The sequence below is a fragment of the Chelonia mydas genome, chromosome 2 (assembly GCF_015237465.2).
Source record: "Chelonia mydas isolate rCheMyd1 chromosome 2, rCheMyd1.pri.v2, whole genome shotgun sequence".
NCBI lineage: Eukaryota > Metazoa > Chordata > Testudines > Cheloniidae > Chelonia > Chelonia mydas.
The window spans coordinates 109,796,179-109,816,530 of NC_057850.1; the positions used below are offsets into that span (position 1 = coordinate 109,796,179).

The window sequence follows — 20,352 nt, forward strand, 5'->3', positions numbered from 1 at the left end:
TTATGGTTATGTGCATTTATTTTGATTTTTAAAAGTATGTAAATGTATATGCAAATTAGGTGCAGCCCTCAGGCTCTAGGTAAGTAACCAGTTACAGCCCCTCTGGGTTGAGAAGTTTGAACATCCCCTCGTTTCGAGGATCCATTAAATCACAGAGCACACATTTATACCAATCTCTGTATTTCTGTTAAAAGCAGAAATGTTGCAGAGAGGTATGACTTCTATTCTGATGGACACAATGCTTCATCTTACAGATAGGTTTCAATGTGAGTTAAAACTACCACAAACAATATTTCATAATTTTTATTGATGGCATTTATCCCATGGTTTAACATGTTAATTATACTGTAATAAACATGGCTTTAATATTAAACTTTTCCTTATTATCCAAAGTCACCACAGTCCATTTCTGTAAATATAAAAATATATACTTAATACTTTGTACAATACTGGTTTTTGGTCCAAACAAAAATGGATCAGAAAAGCCAATAAACTCACTTTAAGAATTCCCAATTTTATTTAAAGATTTTCCAAATGGATTTAGGCAACTTTGAATAATGGGATTTACATAATAAAATCTGAGACAATACTAAACAAAAATTGCCATAACACAAAATTAAAATTTCAAGTTCACAGATCTGTTATGCCAAAAAAGAGAAACAAAATTGTATTTACACTTTTTCATAATAAAATAACAAAAAGGCGAGACAGGTGATAAAGAGCCGTAAGAATGAAAATATAGAAATAGCATATAATTATTAAATGGAGAACTACAGATCTAACAAGTCCTTAGCAGGGACCATCCTTTAATCAGTCTTCCTCTATCAGAAAATTTTAGTGCACAATACACCCAACTCACTCACTTCACACATACACCAGCACAAACTCAGCATAGAAATCATTCATTATCAACATTCTCTACTCTATACAGAATCCCTTCACTGATATAATTACAAGTTTGAGGCGTCAGTAAACGCAAATGAACGCACATAGTGGTGCAGATGAAGAGGTATTATACAAAGCTATTTGCTGTGCAGGCTATCGTCATGTCTATAGCCAGACCATGCCAAGTCTGAATAAAGAAATTACTGGATTCTAAAATAGTTTTGCTTGAGAACCTTCCTGTTGCCAACTCTACCTCTTACCAGAAAAACTAAATGGGGAAAAAGACAGCAGAGTTTTGAATTTCTTTAGGCAGATCTGACTTCAGCTAAACCCAGCATGAGGTACAATCCAATAAGTGCAGGGCACCAGCTGTTGTGAAAATTGCTGTCTAATAACCACTGACAATTATTTTCTACGTCTAACTGCAGTCTTTATCTTCCGCCCAGAAACTGAAGATCCAGAAGCAGAGAACACATTTTTCCCGTTAGACCTGTCAAAAAGAATTCAGAAGTAGTCAAAAGTCTAGCATGCTGCCACTGGAAATCTCAGGATCTTTCTGGAATAATTTAAAATCATCATATGTATTCTGACAGCAATTAGCTAGGCCCAAACTTCATAAAATCCACAGCAAGAGAAGGATTCCAGAAACAAAACAAACATCCACATTTACTGTATTACACACAGAACAAGATGAATAAGTTGCTGGCTTTAAAGTAGATGCAAGGTCTGCAAACATGAGAGGCAGCCTAATTTTCATGCCTCGCTTGAGACACTTCAAAAAGTACAGGAGGACTTGTGGCACCTTAGAGACTAACAAATGTATTTGAGCAGAAGCTTTCGTGAGCTACAGCTCAGTTCACGGCTGCTACTCTGAAACCTTTAAAAAGTACCTGATCTTCAGAGGATGGATGCTCAACATCTGAAAACCAGGCCCCTTTAAGATGATGCCAGATTTGGCACCCAAAACCACTAGTCAGTCACTTTTAACATAATTCAGTCTAAGTATTTATATGGAGCTCATTGTTCATGTGAACACCTAAAGTAATCATGTAAATGAAGACTGATTTGGGAGTTGGAAGCTGCACATACTTAACTCTAACAGCTATAATTCCTATGAATTAGGATCCTTATTCCTCCCCACCACCACCACCCTTTTAGTCACTTAAAAGATATTCTTACCCCATTGCAAATGATGGAGTCGGGTTGAATGGAAATCCTGAAGAGCCAGAAGGCTGGGTTGGTGGCGCTGATGCACCAAAATTAAATACTCCTGGGTTATTACTTGTGAAGCTGAAATTATTACTACTTCCGAACTGGAATACAGCACCTAAAAAAGACAAAGTCTATGTTTAACTCCCCCATCCGATGCAAAAAAAAAAAACAACACAATTCTTCCCCTTTGCCATTCTATCATATAAGTTTGTGTCACAACAAGACTACAGGCTTCCCTAAAGCAGTGATACCAAAGTAGCTATTGCTAAAACCTACACTAAAAATATTCACTCATTTAAGTGGGGCAACTTCATGGAGGACTGGGACTTTTAAGCCAACAGCTACTGCAGCATTGCTGATTCAGATACAAGGTGATGGCCCTGTGACTGCAGCAGCTTTTAATATGTGCAGCAGGTTTATTAAAGTCATTTACGGTACGTGACAGTCAATTCCTCTTTATTCTGGATATTTGTGCATTTCAGATTATGTGCCTTTAGAAGTCAGAATAATTCATTATAAAAGCAGGGCATGTGGCATATTTTGAATGGTCTGAACATTTTTAGGAAGCCTTTCGAAAAGGAAATTGAGGAACTATACTTAAAATATATTTATAAGCACAGGCGATGCCTCCCACAGGTTGGATTTATGCATAATACTTAAAGTGGTTTACAATTTATCTGGTCATTCATAAATCAAAATACATACTATAAAGTTTTCTGAACCAAGAATTGTATTCAATTATTGTTTATTATCAAACAAAAGAGTTTCAACATATTCACATAGGCTTTCAGTGAGAGGACGCAGTTACAGACAGAGGCTCCAGAACAGAACCCTTCTAGGTAAGGCAAGGCAAGGCAAGGCAAGGCACCTCGCTCTTATTAACCAAGTACTTCTTTGCAACTTACATTTTTCAATACTAAAGTCACAACTACTGTGATTTCAACTTCCAGGGACACTCCCAGAGCTTACACCCAAATTTTGGTGCTGTTAAAAAAAGTGTTACTGAACCTAAGTTAAGATTTTTTAAAAAGTGGGTCCCTAAAGTCAGTCTCTTAAATCTATAGGAGAGCTTCTAAAATTTAGGCTATTTAGCTAGGTGCCTAAGTATAAAATAAAATAATGTTCATTTTCATTCTTATTGTATTTTTTTATTTTGAAGAGAAAAAGTTGTACAAAACCATTAATGCAAAACCATTAAAACCGGGAGGCAGACTCCATGGTAGGTGTACTGCCTGAAACAAAAGGTAGGCAATTTTTAAAAATTGCTGAAGGTAGTTTAGATTTCAAGTTAATCATTAAACCCCAGACTTACGACGAGGACTACACCCACTGCAGGACTAGGGCCTGACTATTTCAATCTGAACAGTTTATTTGGATTTGAACATTCCCTTGCAATGTTTACAACCCAGCCCTGTGTTACAGGACAAACAAAATCCATTAAAAAATGAAACTGACTACTGTACTTTCACTGTCCAAACTGAGTGAAATGCAAAAAATAAATAAATCTAACTTTCTTTTCAATTTTTCTATTAAGAATGAGTCATAACATTTAAAGGTATTATCGTGCCCTTTTAAAACTGTTTCCCTATTTTCTGTTACAGCAGTAACCTTATAGCTACAAGCCTAGCTGTAAATAAAGTCTTACTTTACAGTTGAGTGTTGTGGTTTTGATATTTAAGCAAACATTTTATACTGTGCGAAGAAGTTCATAAATTCACCATCCTGAAGGCTCAACAACAGTCCATATGTTTGTATAACGCCTAATGCAATGAGTTAGGCACTACCACAATATAAACGTTAAATAATTTGTGCAGACCAGGTAATCAGACAGACACTGATCTCTAAATGCCACCAGATCAAGGGACGGCTGACTAAGTCTTTCAAATGAATAGAAATAAAGTGTCGATATTGTTGCTATGGATAACTGATTACTGACCTGTATTATTTGCTTATTTTCCTAGATGATGTTTATAATTTCTATAGAATTACTGCATACACCCCTAGTCAGTGAGTAAAGCTCCCACAAAGACAAGGAAGCTGGAAAATTGTTCCTTTTAATAAAAAATATGCATTCTATTCTGAGAAAATACTACTTAAGCTACCATAATCAAAAGAATAATAAACTACAGTGACAGAGGAGGATCCTCATGAATGCAGGGCCTTGTCCAGGCTTAGAGTATATTCATCTTCAAGTCACATTGCCTTCAACCTTGTGGTGTGAGTTTCATATATTTTTATACTTGTTTTTCTAACATTTGTTAATTTTAACACTAACATTCTTGAAAGAGAACAAATCTTAATTTCACCCTAATGAATTTTGTGGGGAAGTTTCTGATGAAGGTGGGGGGTACCATCTGACCTCTCCGAATGAGGCAAATTACTGAATAATTCTGTTAATGGACATTACATGTTATAGTAATCAGATTCTATTTCTTATCTGTAATAAAGTGTTTAATATGCACTGTGTTTGAGAAAGGAGATTAAAAAATAAAACAATTTATTCCTTAAAAGTTGTAGCGTTTTACCAAAAGTTGGCATGAAATCCCACGTAGCCTTATTACTTATTGAACATTTACGGAGAGTTCTTTCTAGAAACAAACCTACATCTTGAGACCAAAATAAATGTCAGACATGAAGGGCTTGCACTCACTGGAATTAGGTGTTGTACCGGAGCCAAAACCAGGCTGTTGGCTTGCTTGCTGTCCAAACACAGGAGGCTGACTACTGCTTGACACAGACCCGAAGGCTGGAGGTGCAGGCTGAGAGCCAGTTGAAAATAATGAAGTTGATGATAATGATCCAAAGGTTGGAGCATTTGGCTGGCTGGCACCTTGACTTTGACCAAATGTTGGTGTCTGGCTGGCACCAAATGCTGGACCAGCAGCAGGTGCTGAAGACCCAGAGCCAAACACAAATGAAGAGGAAGAACCTAGAAAAGCAAGGAAGCAGAACAGAAACTTAAGTATTGCATATAACTGACATACAGTAATAACTGAACACACAGGGAACACATCTGCCAAGTGTCACTATTTCAATGACTTTTCATTTTGTCTAAAGACATTTCAGGCAGCAATTACACAACAAAGAAAAAGAGCATGGTATACTGCACTATAACTTAGAATGAAGGAAAACAGATTTGTTTAATTGCACATACAATTTTGGATTTCTGCATTAGAAATAATAGTAAATTAATATGTCATTTTTGCCTCAGATTCAGTGCGATTTATTCAAAGTGACAAGCTGGTTTGCTGGCAAAGAAGCCATAATTCAGAGTTAGGATATTATTTGTTCTTAAAAAATGTGGAATTCTTCATATGGCAATTCCAGGTCCAAACTCTGAACTGCTGCTTCTGGCACAAAGAGTTCCTGAACTTAACTTCTTGGGTTATGAGGGTTGGAGACAATCAAATTTAAAATTCTGCTTCTTAATAGAAAGAATAACAAAATAAATTTTACTTAAATCACTGGGTGGTTTGAGCCTGTATCTCTGAGTTTAACTTAAACTCATGACAAATTAGATGACACATTTTAGGATTTTAGACTCTGATCTCTAATTTGTTTGAATCAGAGGGAGATAAACAGGATCACTGTTCTTAACCCATTAACCTGGAAGAAACAAATCTGATCTTAAATGAACTGGTCATAGTAGCAGCAGCAAATGCATGAGTGTTGTGCTTAAACACTGCACTAATGAAGAAGGCTGCACTAAGGTAAAGAAGTCAAGAATTCTGTGCTTAAAAATACTAATGACATTTGAGGATTTTCACATGTGGAAGGTGGAGTGGGAAGGTAAATAAATGACCATTTTCACTGAGAAGCCTGAGGGCTGTCAAGTTGATCTGAGCTGCAGAGGAGGCAAATTGAGAACCAAGGGCTCAGCAAGGTAACTATGACAGCTACAATATTGTGGCAACAAATGGACCCAGACCATTTAGTGAGGGCTTTAACTTTTCCAAGAGGTTGTTTGGTTTTTTTTAATCTCTTTACGTTTTAAAAAATTGGGAAATTAGGCTGGATTTTCAAAAACTGGTTCTGGTACAGCAATATTCCATAACTTCAATCAAATTTCTCTACGGTTTCCATATTGGAAGCAGAACTCTAGTTATATGAACTGAAAACCAAATACAGAGGTTATGTGGTGTATAAAACAATGACTGTGACACTTTGCTCTTAAACTATTTCTAATCCTTATGCCTTTTTCCAATAGGAATGCCTTTTCCTAAAAATTTCTGTGACAAAGTCCTTGAGATTTATTGATGAAAAATACTAAGAGCTAGGCATTTTTTTTCATAACAAGGTAGCCCCACTAATGACTGTTTGACTCCTTTGTTGTACAAAGACTACTGAATAGCCCATGTATTCTCCACAGTAAAATGCTGATGGAAATAAAATCGTGTTGGTCCTTCATCTACCCACCACAGTGAAATTACCAGCACTAAATGGTGTACATACCTGTAGAACTTGATGTGGTTGTGGCCCCAAAGTTGAAAGCAGGGGTTGCAGTATTGTTACTGCTTGTTCCTGAACCAAAGAGAAATGACCCAACAGCTGCACCTGCGCTGGAGGATGTGGTTGCTGGTTTGTTTTCTTGAGAGAACCCAAATGACTGAGGGGCACTGGATTCAGCAGCATTGCCAAATGCAGAACTGCTCACAGTGTTGCTGGCCTGTCCAAACAAAAAGGCAGCGGCAACTGGTGGAGGATTTGAGGCAGAGGAGGAGCTGCCAAACACACTACTGCTGTTAGCTGAAGTGCTTGGTATGGCTGTGCTGGAGGAACCAGAGGTCAAGAAACCAAAGGCTGGCTTTGCTGCCCCTTGATCTGAAAAGAAGGAAAGCAATTATAAAGTACTTTAGAAATGGCAAATGAGGCTCTGAAGGCACAACATACGTTTTGTTTCAAGCACTGTATGCCAACAACAACACTGGATGACACTTCAGTTTCATGGCTTCTCTCTCGCCTATGTAAAACCAAGGTGAAATGCATAAACTGGTCTCTTTCCCAGGAAAAATACAATGGGGGGGGGGGGGGGAAGGTTCAAGAAGAAGACTACAAAGCAGAGGAAAGGCACTCCTGTCTTGGCTCTACTTGTGGCTGGCAAGAGTAGGGATGTTCGCTAAGGAAATATGAACTAGCATTACAGAGGTACAAGTACTTAGGGTTTTTTGTTTTGTTTTTGTGCCACCAGTAGTGGAAATGCTTGGTAGTAAATTTTTCCAAGAGACATCAGAACAAATAGTTTCATGGCTATGCTAAATGGATCCTACTTCGGGGGGGGAGAAGGGACAGACTGATTTAGAGATTTTTCTTCTCCACCCCACTGTGAATCTAAGGACCTGATCCTGCTTTCCCAAGTCAGGCAAACCTCAACAACTAAAGTGAGTACTTAGCCGGTGTAAAGGCTGCAAGGTCAGACCCTTATACTTTCACAAAAATTCCAGGGTGCCCTGTTTATCCCTAATGGGGGTTAAAGTTTACTAATTAACCCCTGTGCTATCTGGAAAATAATTTAAAATTGGTAAAAGTGCATATATAAATATGCATATTTAAGTACCTTCAAGATTTCCTACAAAAGCAAATAAGACTAACCCTCCTCAGTCCGATTTCTTCATCAACCATTTTGTTTTAAGACATTAAACTAAGTTTACCCACATTTTGGAAAGCTTTAAGCTTTCTCTAAGTCTGTTGCTCTGTCCATTTCTCAGTCTTAATTGTCTGGCATCTTCTTTTCATTTCTCAGTCTCCATTTTTCTATTACTTAGGTCTCTGTTTCAACTCCCCCTTTCTTTGGGGATGGAGAAGGGGCCACTTTATGCTGAAAGGGGAACTTAATTCCTCAAAGGACTGTCACAAATCTTTTTAATTAGAACTAACAAGAGTCCTTGATGACACTGACTCTGGGATTAAAACAACATGTAAATATTTGCGTCATGGTATTTCATCTCAGAACTCTGGGCCCTCATTCTACTATTTGTCTAGCAACATCATCATGCAGTTTTATGATTCCGAACAACATAACACTGTGAAGAGACTAATTGCAAAACAATATTTTTAGTCAGAGTTACTGACAAAACTCTTTGCTAATCCTTTAGACAAAAAAAATCGGTTTTAAAACATGACAGGTAGTTGGGCACAACTGGAACTTAACAGCCAGAAAGCCCTCTATGCAGCGACATCACTAAAAAGCTCATTTTCACCTGCAAAGGTGGAGATATTACCAATATATGGACTAATGTGGGACAATATACTAGTACCAGATTTTGTACCAGTATAACTATTCCAGTTAGGGCTGTGATTTATTTTATCTTTTTTACTAATATAGTTATAGTGGTATAACTTCTCGTGTGGCCACAGTTATAGCAGTATAGCATATTCCCCATCCCACACTGGAATACGCTGCACAGGTATAAGGCACCGTTACACTGGGATAACTGCGTCCACACTGTACTGCTTTAACTATGGAGGTATGGAAAGCAAGAGGTACAACTTTTGTATTTAGGCAAGGCCTAATAGAAAATGGTTCTTGCATGCAGTAAATATTTTCTCAATTTTTCAATCCATGGTGTTCAACTCCACTAAAGTCCATAGAGAAACTGTAACAATCCTGTTATCCTCTAAGACCCAGAATTGTAAATTCATCTTCATGTAGTAAACAAAAGTTTTTTTTCTAAAAACCTAACACATGAACAAATCACTCGAATATATTTGTTTTCTTGGCAGTGACTTAATTTTGTTACTTCATGGACTTGACCAGACAACTAAAGTTTAAAGCAAGAGATTCTTTTACCTGCAGTATTGGTTTGTGCCCCAAATGTAAAAGCTGGCTTTGTTTGCTCAGTTTCCTTCTCTTCTGGTTTTGTTAAGTTGAAACTGAAAGTGGGTTTTGCTGTGCTCTCTTCTTTGGTCTGCTCAGACTTCCCAAATGAAAAGATGGACTGCACCTTTGGCTCCTCCTTGTCAACCGTCTTCCTGAACACTAATGAAGTAGCAGAGGTAACAGTGTCCTGTTTCTCCTCTGTCCTTCCCAAGACAAACTGTGAGGCAGATGTGGGCTCCATGCTGCCAAAACTGAAGCCTCCCTTTGCCGAAGGAGTTTCATCTTTTTTCTCCTCTGACTTTTTAAATAAAAAAGGAGTTGTTGCAACTTCCTTTTCTGCCACCGTTCCAAAACCGAATCCACTCGCTCCTGTTCTATTCTCTGACGGAGCAATGGAGGCAGCAGAACTTGTGCCAAAACTGAAACCCCCTAGAACAGGTTCCTCCTTCTTTTCCTGCTGTCCAAGATTCGATGTCCCAAACTGAAATGCTGAAGTAGATGGATTGCTTGTACCAGAGGGAAGTCCAAAGTTAAAATTGTTATTCTTACTGTCTCTTTTACTCTCCTCTGATTTAGAGTCGGAGGAAGTGACTCCAAATTTGAAGTCCCCTGCAGTTTTAGAGAAATTAAAGCCACCAGTCATGTTGTTTGTTACAGATCCTGACTCTGATGTAATACCAAACTTCAAACCCCCTTGTTCTCCAAATTTAAAACTTTCTGTGCTTCCTACTGTCTGAGATGACTCAGAGGATGATGACTGAATACCAAATTTAAATGACGGTGCAGCAGCATCTGAGGGGACAGCAGCGGTACCAAAACCTGTAGAAAGGAATAATAGACTACATTTGTAATACAGACACATGCACTTAAGTCTTGCTCTGCAACAACACTGCTATTCTGGTCCTGATCCTCTCCTGAGCCAATTATATCAAAAAAAAACCTTTTACTAGAAATGCCTTTTGTTTGTAGATTGTCAGTTACTTTATCATACAGACCCTCTCAAATGAGTGGTGCTGTATCCCCAACTAGGATCAAAGAACTGTACTTACGACTCACTCTAAACCTAAACTTTTTACACACTTCAAACTAACAGATTTGGTGATATGGAATACTTTAACAACAAGAATATATTCCCCCCCCAACACGAGATATTTTCCCCACACATACACACAAGGACAATGCTGAGCCCTAACAAGTCATTTGTGAACGTTTATTTTCTTTTTTCTGGTATACAACACACACACTTTGGAAAAAATGCAGCAATTCACACAAATCTTCCACTACAACTGATAAAAAAAAACAACTGAAAGAGTGCAATTATTATTTCCTTCAGGAAGCAAACATTACCTTGCAGCTCAGGTTTGGTGCCTGGTTTTGCATTCTCACAAGCTATGCACTTTGTGGCCTCTGCTTTGTTTTGTACCAAGCATATTTCACAGTCCCAGCTTCCCTCAGGTTTCTTGAATTTGTCTAGTCCTAGAAATCCTCCAGAAGGAGTGGAGAAAGAGGATGAGCTGCTACTAGTCACAGGCAATGAATCCCCTAGGAAACAAAGGAAAGTGTTAAAAGTCTATTTAACTAACTAACTAACTAAGATAATTTCATGAAGCTCTTAAGTTTCAAATACACTTTCAAGCTGTAATGTATAAACTGACCAAGCACAAGAAGAGAAAACAAAACCTGCAGATTATTTTAAACATAAATTGAGTATCTCTGAAGAATCTTGAAGAGCTTTACAAACTTAAAAGTAATATACAGACTATATAGAGGGATTACTTGAAGCACACTAAAATGCAGCCAATGCTAGGTTTAAACAGCTAATGAAGTTCATAGGCTACTGCAACATACCTCAGCTATTTAAGACAGAAAGGGAAGGAAACTGTATCCAACTGAAACTGCAGGAGAAATTCAGGTTGACAGAAGGTAATTACCAGAGCTGGAATTAATGCTGGCCCAACTTGTAAAATGACATGAGGTAAGAAGTTATTTACTAAGCAGACTCATCAGCAAATTCCAGCCAGATCTCTTCCTCCTTCCCCTCTGCCCCTGCAAGCCTGAATAGAGGACTAAACACTCCTGCAGCAGCAGTGACTCTTCTCCTCCTCCTGCTCCTTGGTGGTTGCTAAAGCTACTCCCACCCTCTACCCCATCAGAACTGTCAAAGGCTGGAGGAGAAGAGGAAAGGCTGGTGATAAGGCAGAAAGAAGAGACTTGTCTAAAACCACACACCCCTGTCAGTGATAAAAGAGCTAGATCTCATGAGCTCCAGACTCCCAATGCCATGCTCAATCACCCAAACCAACTGTCTTCAACAGCAACAGAGGCTTCTTTGAAGAGACATGGAAGGCACCGTATTATCTGCAGCACTGGCATGCTCTCATTAGTAGCTGGCTCCTTCTGCCTGTCCTGCAACCTAGACCCACTGTCATCCCCCAACAGAGTGTGCCAGTGGATGCTGCTCCCGCAGCAGGTCTTCTGACTTCCATAACAAATACTCAGATTGAAGCACAAATCCAAATCCAGCACGTATATAAAGGGTCCCCTGAACACCAGTTGCATCCCAACAAATTTATCCTGTTGATCTAGGTCTTTGAAGCAGCCAGATTGAAGAACTGCCTGCCTACCTTCTACTCTTCTCCTCAAATTCACCCTCCTTTGACTTCAAACATGGAAGATAGGGAAGATATTCACCCTCATCCCACAACTTATCTTTTAGAATGATCGGATATTCTTTGCCCTCTCTCTCCCCTCTAATTCTCATCTTTGATGGACCTGGAGGCCATGCAGTTCTCTGCATCATGGGGATCTCACTGAAATCTTTCATTTCCCAAACACCCCTCAGCAATAGCCCAAAGCCAGACAAGCCACGTCTAAAGGGCCAGCTCACATGAGCAAGTCTCTGAAGTAACAAGGTGTTCACTATGGTGATGAAAGTCCACAAAAGCAACAACCTCTGGAATTGAATATATATTTGGAAGAAATTCCACTCTAACCGTGCAGAGTGGTTGGAGAGCTAGGTTCAAGCTCATTTTACAGTTGTCAGAATTTTTCAGGAAGGCTTTAAAAAGGTGATAGCACGTTACATATTACTAGAACAACTCATTCTTAAAGTCCATAAGGGGGTCCTTTAAGAAGGGTTTTCCACCATTTCCCACCAACCAATCCAGATTTTTACAGCTCACAGAAAATCTATAAACTAAGCCTTGGCCAATAGTCAGTCTGGAGTCTTGGCTTAGTGGTCTACAGACCCACCCCCACTTCCAAACCCTTAATGTGATTCCCTTTTTCTAGCTCTCTGGCCATCGCTTAGGCCAGGAGGGTGGGCGGGGTAGTCGCTCTCTCTATGGATGCCTATTCCTGCAAAAGGTGCCCCAACTTGGAGATGTTCCTAGTTTTATGCCTAAAGATAGATGGCCTTATTTCAGTGCATCTCCCTTCATTCTGCTCCCACCCACCTTTACTGAAAGTAGCCACGTGGCAGTCAGGTGCATAAAATTATAAATAAAACTCAAAACATATATATTAATATTAATTTTAGACATATAAATACACTACACACAAAAATCAGATGCAGTCAGGGTCAAAACATATTTATAAAGAGCTCAAAGATTTTGCAAGGAAGAGTGGTTCTCTTCAACTGTCATAAAAATGAAAGTATGTGTACGTAGCTTCTCCGACTCAGAGGCCAAAAGGAGCCACCATGATTATTTAGTCTGACCTGCACATTATAGGCCACAGAACCTCACTCACTCACTCACTCCTGTAATAGGCCCTGGCTGTGTTACTGAAGTCCTCAAATCATGATTTAAAGACTTCAAGTTACGGAGAATCCACCATTTACACTAGTTCAGGCCAGCAAGTGACCTGTGCCCCACACTGCAGAGGAATGCGAAAACCCCCAGGGTCTCTGCCAATCTGTCCTGGGGAAAAGTTCCTTCCTGACCCCAAATATGGCAATCAGATCCTGAGCAGGTGGGCAACATACAGCAGACACACACAGGAAAGAATTCTCTGTAGTAACTTAGAGCCCTACCTACCCCCATCTCTGCTACTGGAGATATTTGCTAATAGTAGCTGCGAATGGGCCATATGCCATTATAAGAAACCTCATTGTACCATCATCTCCATAAACTCATCAAAGACAGTCTTGAAACAAGTTGGGTTTTATATGCCCCTACTACCCCCCTTGGAAGGCTGTTAAAGAACTTCATTCCTCTGATGGTTAGAAACCTTTGTCTAATTTCAAGTCTAAACTTGACGGCCAGTTTATATCCATTTGTGCTTGTGCCAACACTGGCCCTTAAATAACTCCTCCCCTTCCCTGGTGTTTTATCCCTTTGATGTATTTATGGAGAACAATCACACCTCCCTTCAGGCTTCGTTCTGTTAGGCTAAACAAGCCACACCCCTTAAATCTCCTCTTGTAAGTTAGGTTCTCCATTCCTCTATCATGTTTGTAGCCCTGCTCTGCCTTTGTTCCAGTCTGAATTCATCTTTTTTAAAAATGAATTGCACACAATATTCCAGATGAGGTTTCACAAGTCCCTTGTACAATGGTAATAAACACTTCCCTTTCTCTACTGGAAATACCTTGCCTGATGCATCCTAGGTTTGCATCAGCCTTTTTCACGGCATCATAGTCATCCAGTGATCGACCAATGTACCTAGGTCTTTTCCAACTGATATGTCCCCAGCTCATAGCACAAATTCTTGTTATTTCTCATTCATAACAAAATAGCTATGTGCTTATATTAAGGAAGACTATATAGCTGAAGCTCTCCCCTGCCATCTAGAAGTCAAGAGACATTCCACTAATGGACTGACAGTTACTTAAACATAAAAGGAATGTGGACACACTGCCAGGATATAAACTAGAAGTCCATTCCTACCTTCATTCTCTGATGAGTACACATTGGTACATCTGTAAACGTGTTTTTGAAGACTTTTTGGAACCACAGTTCAAGACAATGTGGTTTCTTTCTCCTCTCTATAATGCAGTACTACAAAAGCCTTAGGAGAATGAGTCATTTGTCTTGCAAAAGGAGTTTAACTACGTTATCAACTTGTGCTGAAAGATGAGCTACAGTTTAGGGAAGCGTAACCCTTTGGGGCAGAACTACCTCATTCCAGGCAATGAGGAGAACCAGATGCTAGTTCCAAAGCAGTGGCCCACAAGCAGAAACTTGGAAGAAATGGTAACCAGAAAACAGAATCAAATATTTAGATACAAGTCATAAGAGACAGATGTGTTAAAGAGCTTATACATTAATCTTAATCCTCAATTTTAAAACCAGAATATTCAGTGTTCTATACTTTAAGCTTCAGATAAAACAGATTTTTTTTTTTTTAAAGACAAGGGCTTTTTAAAAAAATATTTAAGTAAATTTGCAAGCACGGACAGTTAAAATACAAAAAAAAAAAAAAAATTCGTACCTGGTCTCTCACATTGACAAGCTACACATTTACTGTCTTCTGCCTTATTTGACACAAGGCACACTGTACAGTCCCAAGAACCCTTCGGCTTTTTGAATTTGTCTCCAAACCCCAAAGTGACTGTAGTTTCAGTGCAGCTAGGAGAGGAAGTCACTGTTGTATTTTCTGTGACCACTGGCAATGTCAGAGCAGGTTTTACTCCTGTTCCAGGCTTTGGTGTCTCACAGGCCACGCATTTTGTAGCTTCAGGTTTATTCTGGACTAGACATGTATCACAATCCCATGTTCCTGCTGCTGTTTTAAATTTGTCTCCAAAGCCCAGTGTTCCCGTGGCAGGAGCAGTTGATTTAACAGTGCTGCTTAGAGTCAACATTCCACTCTGTTTAGCAGGGTCTGCTGTTGGCACTTTAGCAGCTTGACAGGCGACGCATTTGTTGTCTGTTGCCTTGTTTTGTAAGAGACATGTGTCACAGCGCCAATACGATGAAGCTTGTTTAGAGGTCTCTCTAAATCCCAATGAACCTGCAGAAAAATTACTTATTGCAGGCCGTGTATAAACTTCTGTGCTTGTTGAAACAGGCTCTGTGGCTGTAGGGACGTGTGTCTTCAGAGAAGTAAAGTCTAGAAAAATATAAACACAAAATCAGACACATTTACATTAGCTCCTTTGAGGAACTCTTTTTAGCCCTCATTCATCTCACCACACAACAGGAGATCTACACGGGGGTCCTGGGGATGGGGGAGGACTCCAGTACCATAAAAACAGAAGTGGTAAAGCCACTGTAAAAAAGCTTTACACCATCCACCCCTGTGTTTTTTTCCATAGTTAATATTGGAGTCCTGGACCACAGTGGACTTCCATTCAGTGTTTCAACACTGAGCTTGTTTTCAATTTGTCAGCAAACTTCATCTTAGATGAATGATTTAATTAAAGTTTCTCTAGAACTGCAATGCTGCATACCAGTCCAGGTTTTACTGTAAATTCTTTTAAAATGGAACCCATTATCTCACCAGGGCTTTTTAGAATATCCAGTACACTCCCTTCTTTCAAGACTTTTGCAGGCTTGAAGGCGCCATCGTACTCTTCCTTTTCTTTCCTCTTATTGCTGGTGCTATTTACAGCAGTGGTACCTTTAAACAGAAAGTTTACTACTTTCAAGGAGAAACATGCTCAAACTGAATCAAAAGGTTATTTCCTTCTTCCATCCCTCCCAAAAATATAAACTTTTCAAAAGTCTTCCTACTTTCCAAGATTTGATTTTTAAAATTTTATGTTCACACAAGATAGAAACTTATGTATGCGTGTATTATTACAAGAACTATACAAGTCCAATCAACTTTTTATGTATAATTACAAAGTTACTTTCTAATTTCAAGAAACATTTACACAGCCTCCCACTTTCAACTTAGTTGACAAGCATAATAAAATTAATGCGGACTCCTGCAAAGAGAGGTTGGATGTAGAGCTTATTTTCCATTTGGAAATTTCCATTAAAAAAAACATTTAAAAAAAAAAACAAAAAACAAAAAACAGAAAATGCAGTTTCTGTAAAACTGAAATTTTTCATAGAAAAAAACTGATTTTGCTAGGTTTTTTTATTTATATTTTCCCCAACAGGAAAATATTTCACTCTGGGTCAGTTCATGCCAAATAAAAATATTTCAGTTTGTTGAAATGAACCAAAACATTTGGTTTATAAAGTCAGTTCAAGATTAAACTGCATCCTCCTATCCTGCCACCTTGCCCCATGAGAGTTGTAGTTTGGATCTATCATGCCTCCATTCTTTCCTATGCGTTAGGCTCCCTCGCCAGTCTCTCCTGTGACTGGGCCATATGATGCATCATGGGAGTCACATGACTATTCATGTATCATGAGAGATATAGGATGGCTAGAGAGCCCAGTCTCTAAGAGAGAATGAAGGCAGGAGGCACCCAAATGACAAATCCAATGAGACAATGCAGCACCAGAAGAAGATGCAACTTAACACTGAAGTGAACTGAAACAAAAGGTTTCAATTTGGGAATATCAAAGCATTTTGTTCTGATCAAAAATGCAGAAATGTAAAAACGTTTTGCCACTTCTGAATCAATTTTTCAGAACTTTTTGTTCCACAACTTTTTTTTGATATTTTAACTTTTTGTTCCACTTGAGGCTGAAAAGAAATGTAGAAATAGCAGAATTTCTGATTTTCATTTTACTGCAGTTATATGCAGTAGTATTAACATCCACTGTTGCAGTTTTCCCCAAGAAGATTTTTTTCTTCCTTACTATCACTGAAAACAAACTATTAGGGCCTGCAATTAAGAGTGGGAATGGGAAAGAGTAAGACTCAAAAGGAGAGAAAAGAGTTGCTTTCAAGCTACCAAAATTTTATACTTAGAGAAAGATCTGCCTGTCACACTGCTATTATTGTGCCTGTTTATGGACAGAAGACTTCAGTCTCTTGGACTATAAATATAGCATTTGTATGATTGATCTGACACAAAGTGCACCGTAAACTACTTTTTAATCCACTCACTTTTTTAAATGTCAGATCAATTTTTATTACTTTTTGTTAGTTTTTGTACTGCTAGACTGGGGCCATATGTGCCAAAGTTCTGGTAAGACAATTTCTATAGCTAAATTATAAATACCACAAGATAGGATTTCATCATTAAAATGGTGACACAACCTGAACTGTGGTGGCACAAATATGTAGTTTTAATAAATGACATTTAGAAAGAGTTCCTAAAAAATCTGGGAAGTTACCCCAGTTTTGATGGAATAGAGCTATTAAGACAGAAGGGAAGGGAATAAGTTAATAACAGGACTTTCATGTGCAGTAACTACAACACAGCAAGTGTTCTGAAATTCCTTGGTGTGTAAGATGTGGATTCGACATCATTTTAAAACAAACAATCTGAAATAGTCAATTAAAAAAAAAATTAGTCAAATATACTTTCAGGGCCCTTGAGTCTCCCTGCCAGTTTTTGTAGTTTAAAAATCTGGTTTTCCTATCTTTAAAAAAAAAAAAAAAAAAAAAAAGTTCTAACATTTGCTGTGTGAAAGACACCCACTAACAGAGGAAACTGAATATTAAAAAAAAAAAAAAGCTATCAAATGCAAAAAGTTAAACTAAAAGAATTTTTTCTCTATAACCTTTCACAACAGTAATCTTAGTTGCTGCTTGTAACAATAGTATATAAAGTTTTCCAACAGTAGTGTGGTTTAAATTTACAGTGTCCCCATAACTTATGCACAAATTAAAGTATGCATTACATGATAGCATTTCAGTGGCATTTTCATATAACACACTATGCCAGAAGAAACCCTGGCTATGTAAATAAAAAAACATCCCTTGCAACAGAGAAGTATTTAGGGTTGTGGTTGGGAACTCTTATTGCTTTCAGAAGGAACAAGTCAAAGAAATAAAATTTCAAGTCTCAAGATAAACCAAACACGTTAATAATCATTACTTAGGCATTGTGATTGAAACACAAAAGGATAAAATAGCAGCCTATAGGAGGAAAAGTGGAAGATTGAGAGTGAGGGCTGGGAGTGGGATGATTGTTCTAGAAACTCCTCCTGGTGACACACTAGTTCCAATACCTGGTGGAAAATGATCCCCATCTGAGAGCATGCAGATGGTGGGGTAAGACAGTTCAGCTACGATATGCCCACCAGCCAGATCTAGTGCTAGAAAAAATAAAACATTTCAGGTCTGAAATGCTGGATTTTTAATTACCTGGGCTAATCAGAAGTGGCACTGGAGTATCACTGGATCCAGAAGCTTGTGTTGATTTCACAACAGGAACACTAAATGTAAACCCAATCTGAAGAAGGGGAAGGGGGGAAAAAAAAAGAAAAGATCTTTTCAATGCCAAAAGGAAGAAATCTTAATTCAGTCTAACATAGAAGTACAAATTCAGACTTCAATTCTCTAGCATACAATTTATTTGGCATCCAACTGAATATCGAAACGTATGTTCCTTTTTCCATTATTTGCCACGAATGCCACTTTACTGTTTTGAAATGTTTTGCTAAGCCCACAGCAAAAGCTTCAAGGACAGCCGAGTTTCTACATGCATTACTTACAGACAGTGGAGGTAGCACTTCTGCCTCAGTAGATTTTACAATTGGAGATGAAAATCTGAACACAGGACTGCTAGCATTACTTGCTGGTTGCACCTAAATTTTCAAAAATAAAAAAATTAAGACTATCTAAAAAGAAAATATGTTGAAAGAAAAACCAGTAACTATTTAAGGCTATAAAAATATCAGGAGTTCTGCACTGAACTTGGGAAAGCTAGTTTCGACATTTATCATTCCCAGACAAGAACTATGATGAAATGCAATTAAGGTTCAGAGTACATATCAGTAGTTTATGGTAAAATATATCAGAGTCATGTTTTAATTATTCCAAAACCATATGGTATAAATTCAGAAAATTCAGAGTTGAGGTTACACTGAAAATATATTCAAATATGCTAAGGTACAAAAATGCAGCCAAGACACCTAAACAACCTTAAATTTAACTCAACATTTACAAGGTCCTCCATAAATAAATGGGTCTCCGATTCTTTTTTAAAAAACTGTACACAAATATTAAAATGTCTCTAGACATTTTTAATGTTTATTTTTATTGCAGTTATATACACTAATTATTGTGATGACATTTCTTTCCTACTGATGCTTCCAATGCCATTTATGGTACTTCTAAATTGTTGAATAAATCTTGGCATACTGTAACAATAACAGGCTTTCCAGAGCACTTCCAGATGCTATACATCTGTATTATCCAATAATTAATCCATCAACTTTGTGAAACTACATCAAAATCTTTCAGCAATCTTATTACACATCAGAATATAATGGCCCTCATTTACTCAGCTGTACATAAGCTAACACTAGTTAGTCTACCCCCTAATACCACTAAGAACATATCTGATATGCAACACGGCGAATGAACAAGACAAACCAATTCTAACCCTGTAAAGTTTTAAGTACATACAATGTAAAAAATTACCTTGTTAATCACTGGTTGTGTATTAGTGATTGGTGATGACGACACATTAGTACTGGCAAGGGAGCCAAAGCTGAAGTTAGGCAGTGATACAGTATTAATTGGTAAGGGTATTTTGGGTAGTACTGGTGCCTCCGCCTCCTAAAATTGTACATTTATTTAGTTATTTTTCTATTCTACATTAGAAACTACATTTCCCTCTCTAATATCTATACAAAATTAAAAGCAGCAAAGCCAAATTTAAAATAAAATGACAAAAATCTATCCCACACCCCACCCTAGTCTACTAGAACATTTTTAACCTTTGGCAGGCACTTTCCATGGGTATGCCATGATCATCATGTGTACAGCAGGTAGAACAGGGAAGACTGTCTCAAAGTTGCTAATTCAACCATTGCCCATAGGATGTGCCATAAAAATAACATAGAATGAAAGAGAGTCTGAGTTGTTCCTCTCCATTTAAAACTTGTTTTTGTTGTTATCATCATTTAACTTTAATAACCAAAATTCTAGAGAAAGGATAGTTGTGCTAGTTGATCCTCCCTACTCTTTAATTAAGAGGTGGGATTTCAATACATGCTGAGATTTGCAAGAAATCCTCTAGCAAAGCTAAGGAAGACCAGTCTTGACGTTTCTGATATTTCTAAGGTAAAAAACAGAGAAAGCAAGTTTTGTTTTTTTTTTAAAACACACACACACAAATCTTTCGGGCCTTTTTTGTACATCACAGAGACACAAAAGGGCATAAGCCCTATTTTAGGAACACAGGAATTGTCACACTGGATCAGACCAGTGGTCAATCCGGTCTAGTATGCTGTCTGACTTCATGGTATGTCATATAGTTTAAGGTAAGGTGTAAAGACAATTATGCAACAAACACAGAAGCCACTGAAGCATAAAGACATTTCTTTTAAGGTATTTAGCTGCTGAAATTAAACTGGATATTATAAAGATTTAACTAGTTTAACGACAACTCATTAGTGGCACTTGGATCTATGCAG

General features: G+C 38.1%; 1 protein-coding gene across 4 annotated transcripts in view; it reads right to left on the minus strand.

Moving 5' to 3' along the window:
* NUP153 (nucleoporin 153) overlaps positions 1-20,352 on the minus strand; it is a 62,858-nt gene continuing 42,506 nt past the window's right edge. For 3 of the 4 annotated variants that reach the window (XM_037893112.2, XM_043540079.1, XM_037893113.2), the window contains 11 exons: positions 19,355-19,492; positions 18,424-18,516; positions 18,074-18,161; positions 15,359-15,478; positions 14,348-14,968; positions 10,262-10,456; positions 8,885-9,733; positions 6,550-6,918; positions 4,748-5,026; positions 2,065-2,212; positions 1-1,375 (listed from right to left, as the gene is read on the minus strand). In XM_037893112.2, coding sequence (XP_037749040.1) covers positions 1,291-1,375; positions 2,065-2,212; positions 4,748-5,026; positions 6,550-6,918; positions 8,885-9,733; positions 10,262-10,456; positions 14,348-14,968; positions 15,359-15,478; positions 18,074-18,161; positions 18,424-18,516; positions 19,355-19,492 — 2,985 coding nt within the window. In that variant the 3' untranslated portion in view covers positions 1-1,290. The remainder of the gene's footprint in view (positions 1,376-2,064; positions 2,213-4,747; positions 5,027-6,549; positions 6,919-8,884; positions 9,734-10,261; positions 10,457-14,347; positions 14,969-15,358; positions 15,479-18,073; positions 18,162-18,423; positions 18,517-19,354; positions 19,493-20,352) is intronic. The other variant, XM_037893114.2, reaches the window with a different exon arrangement.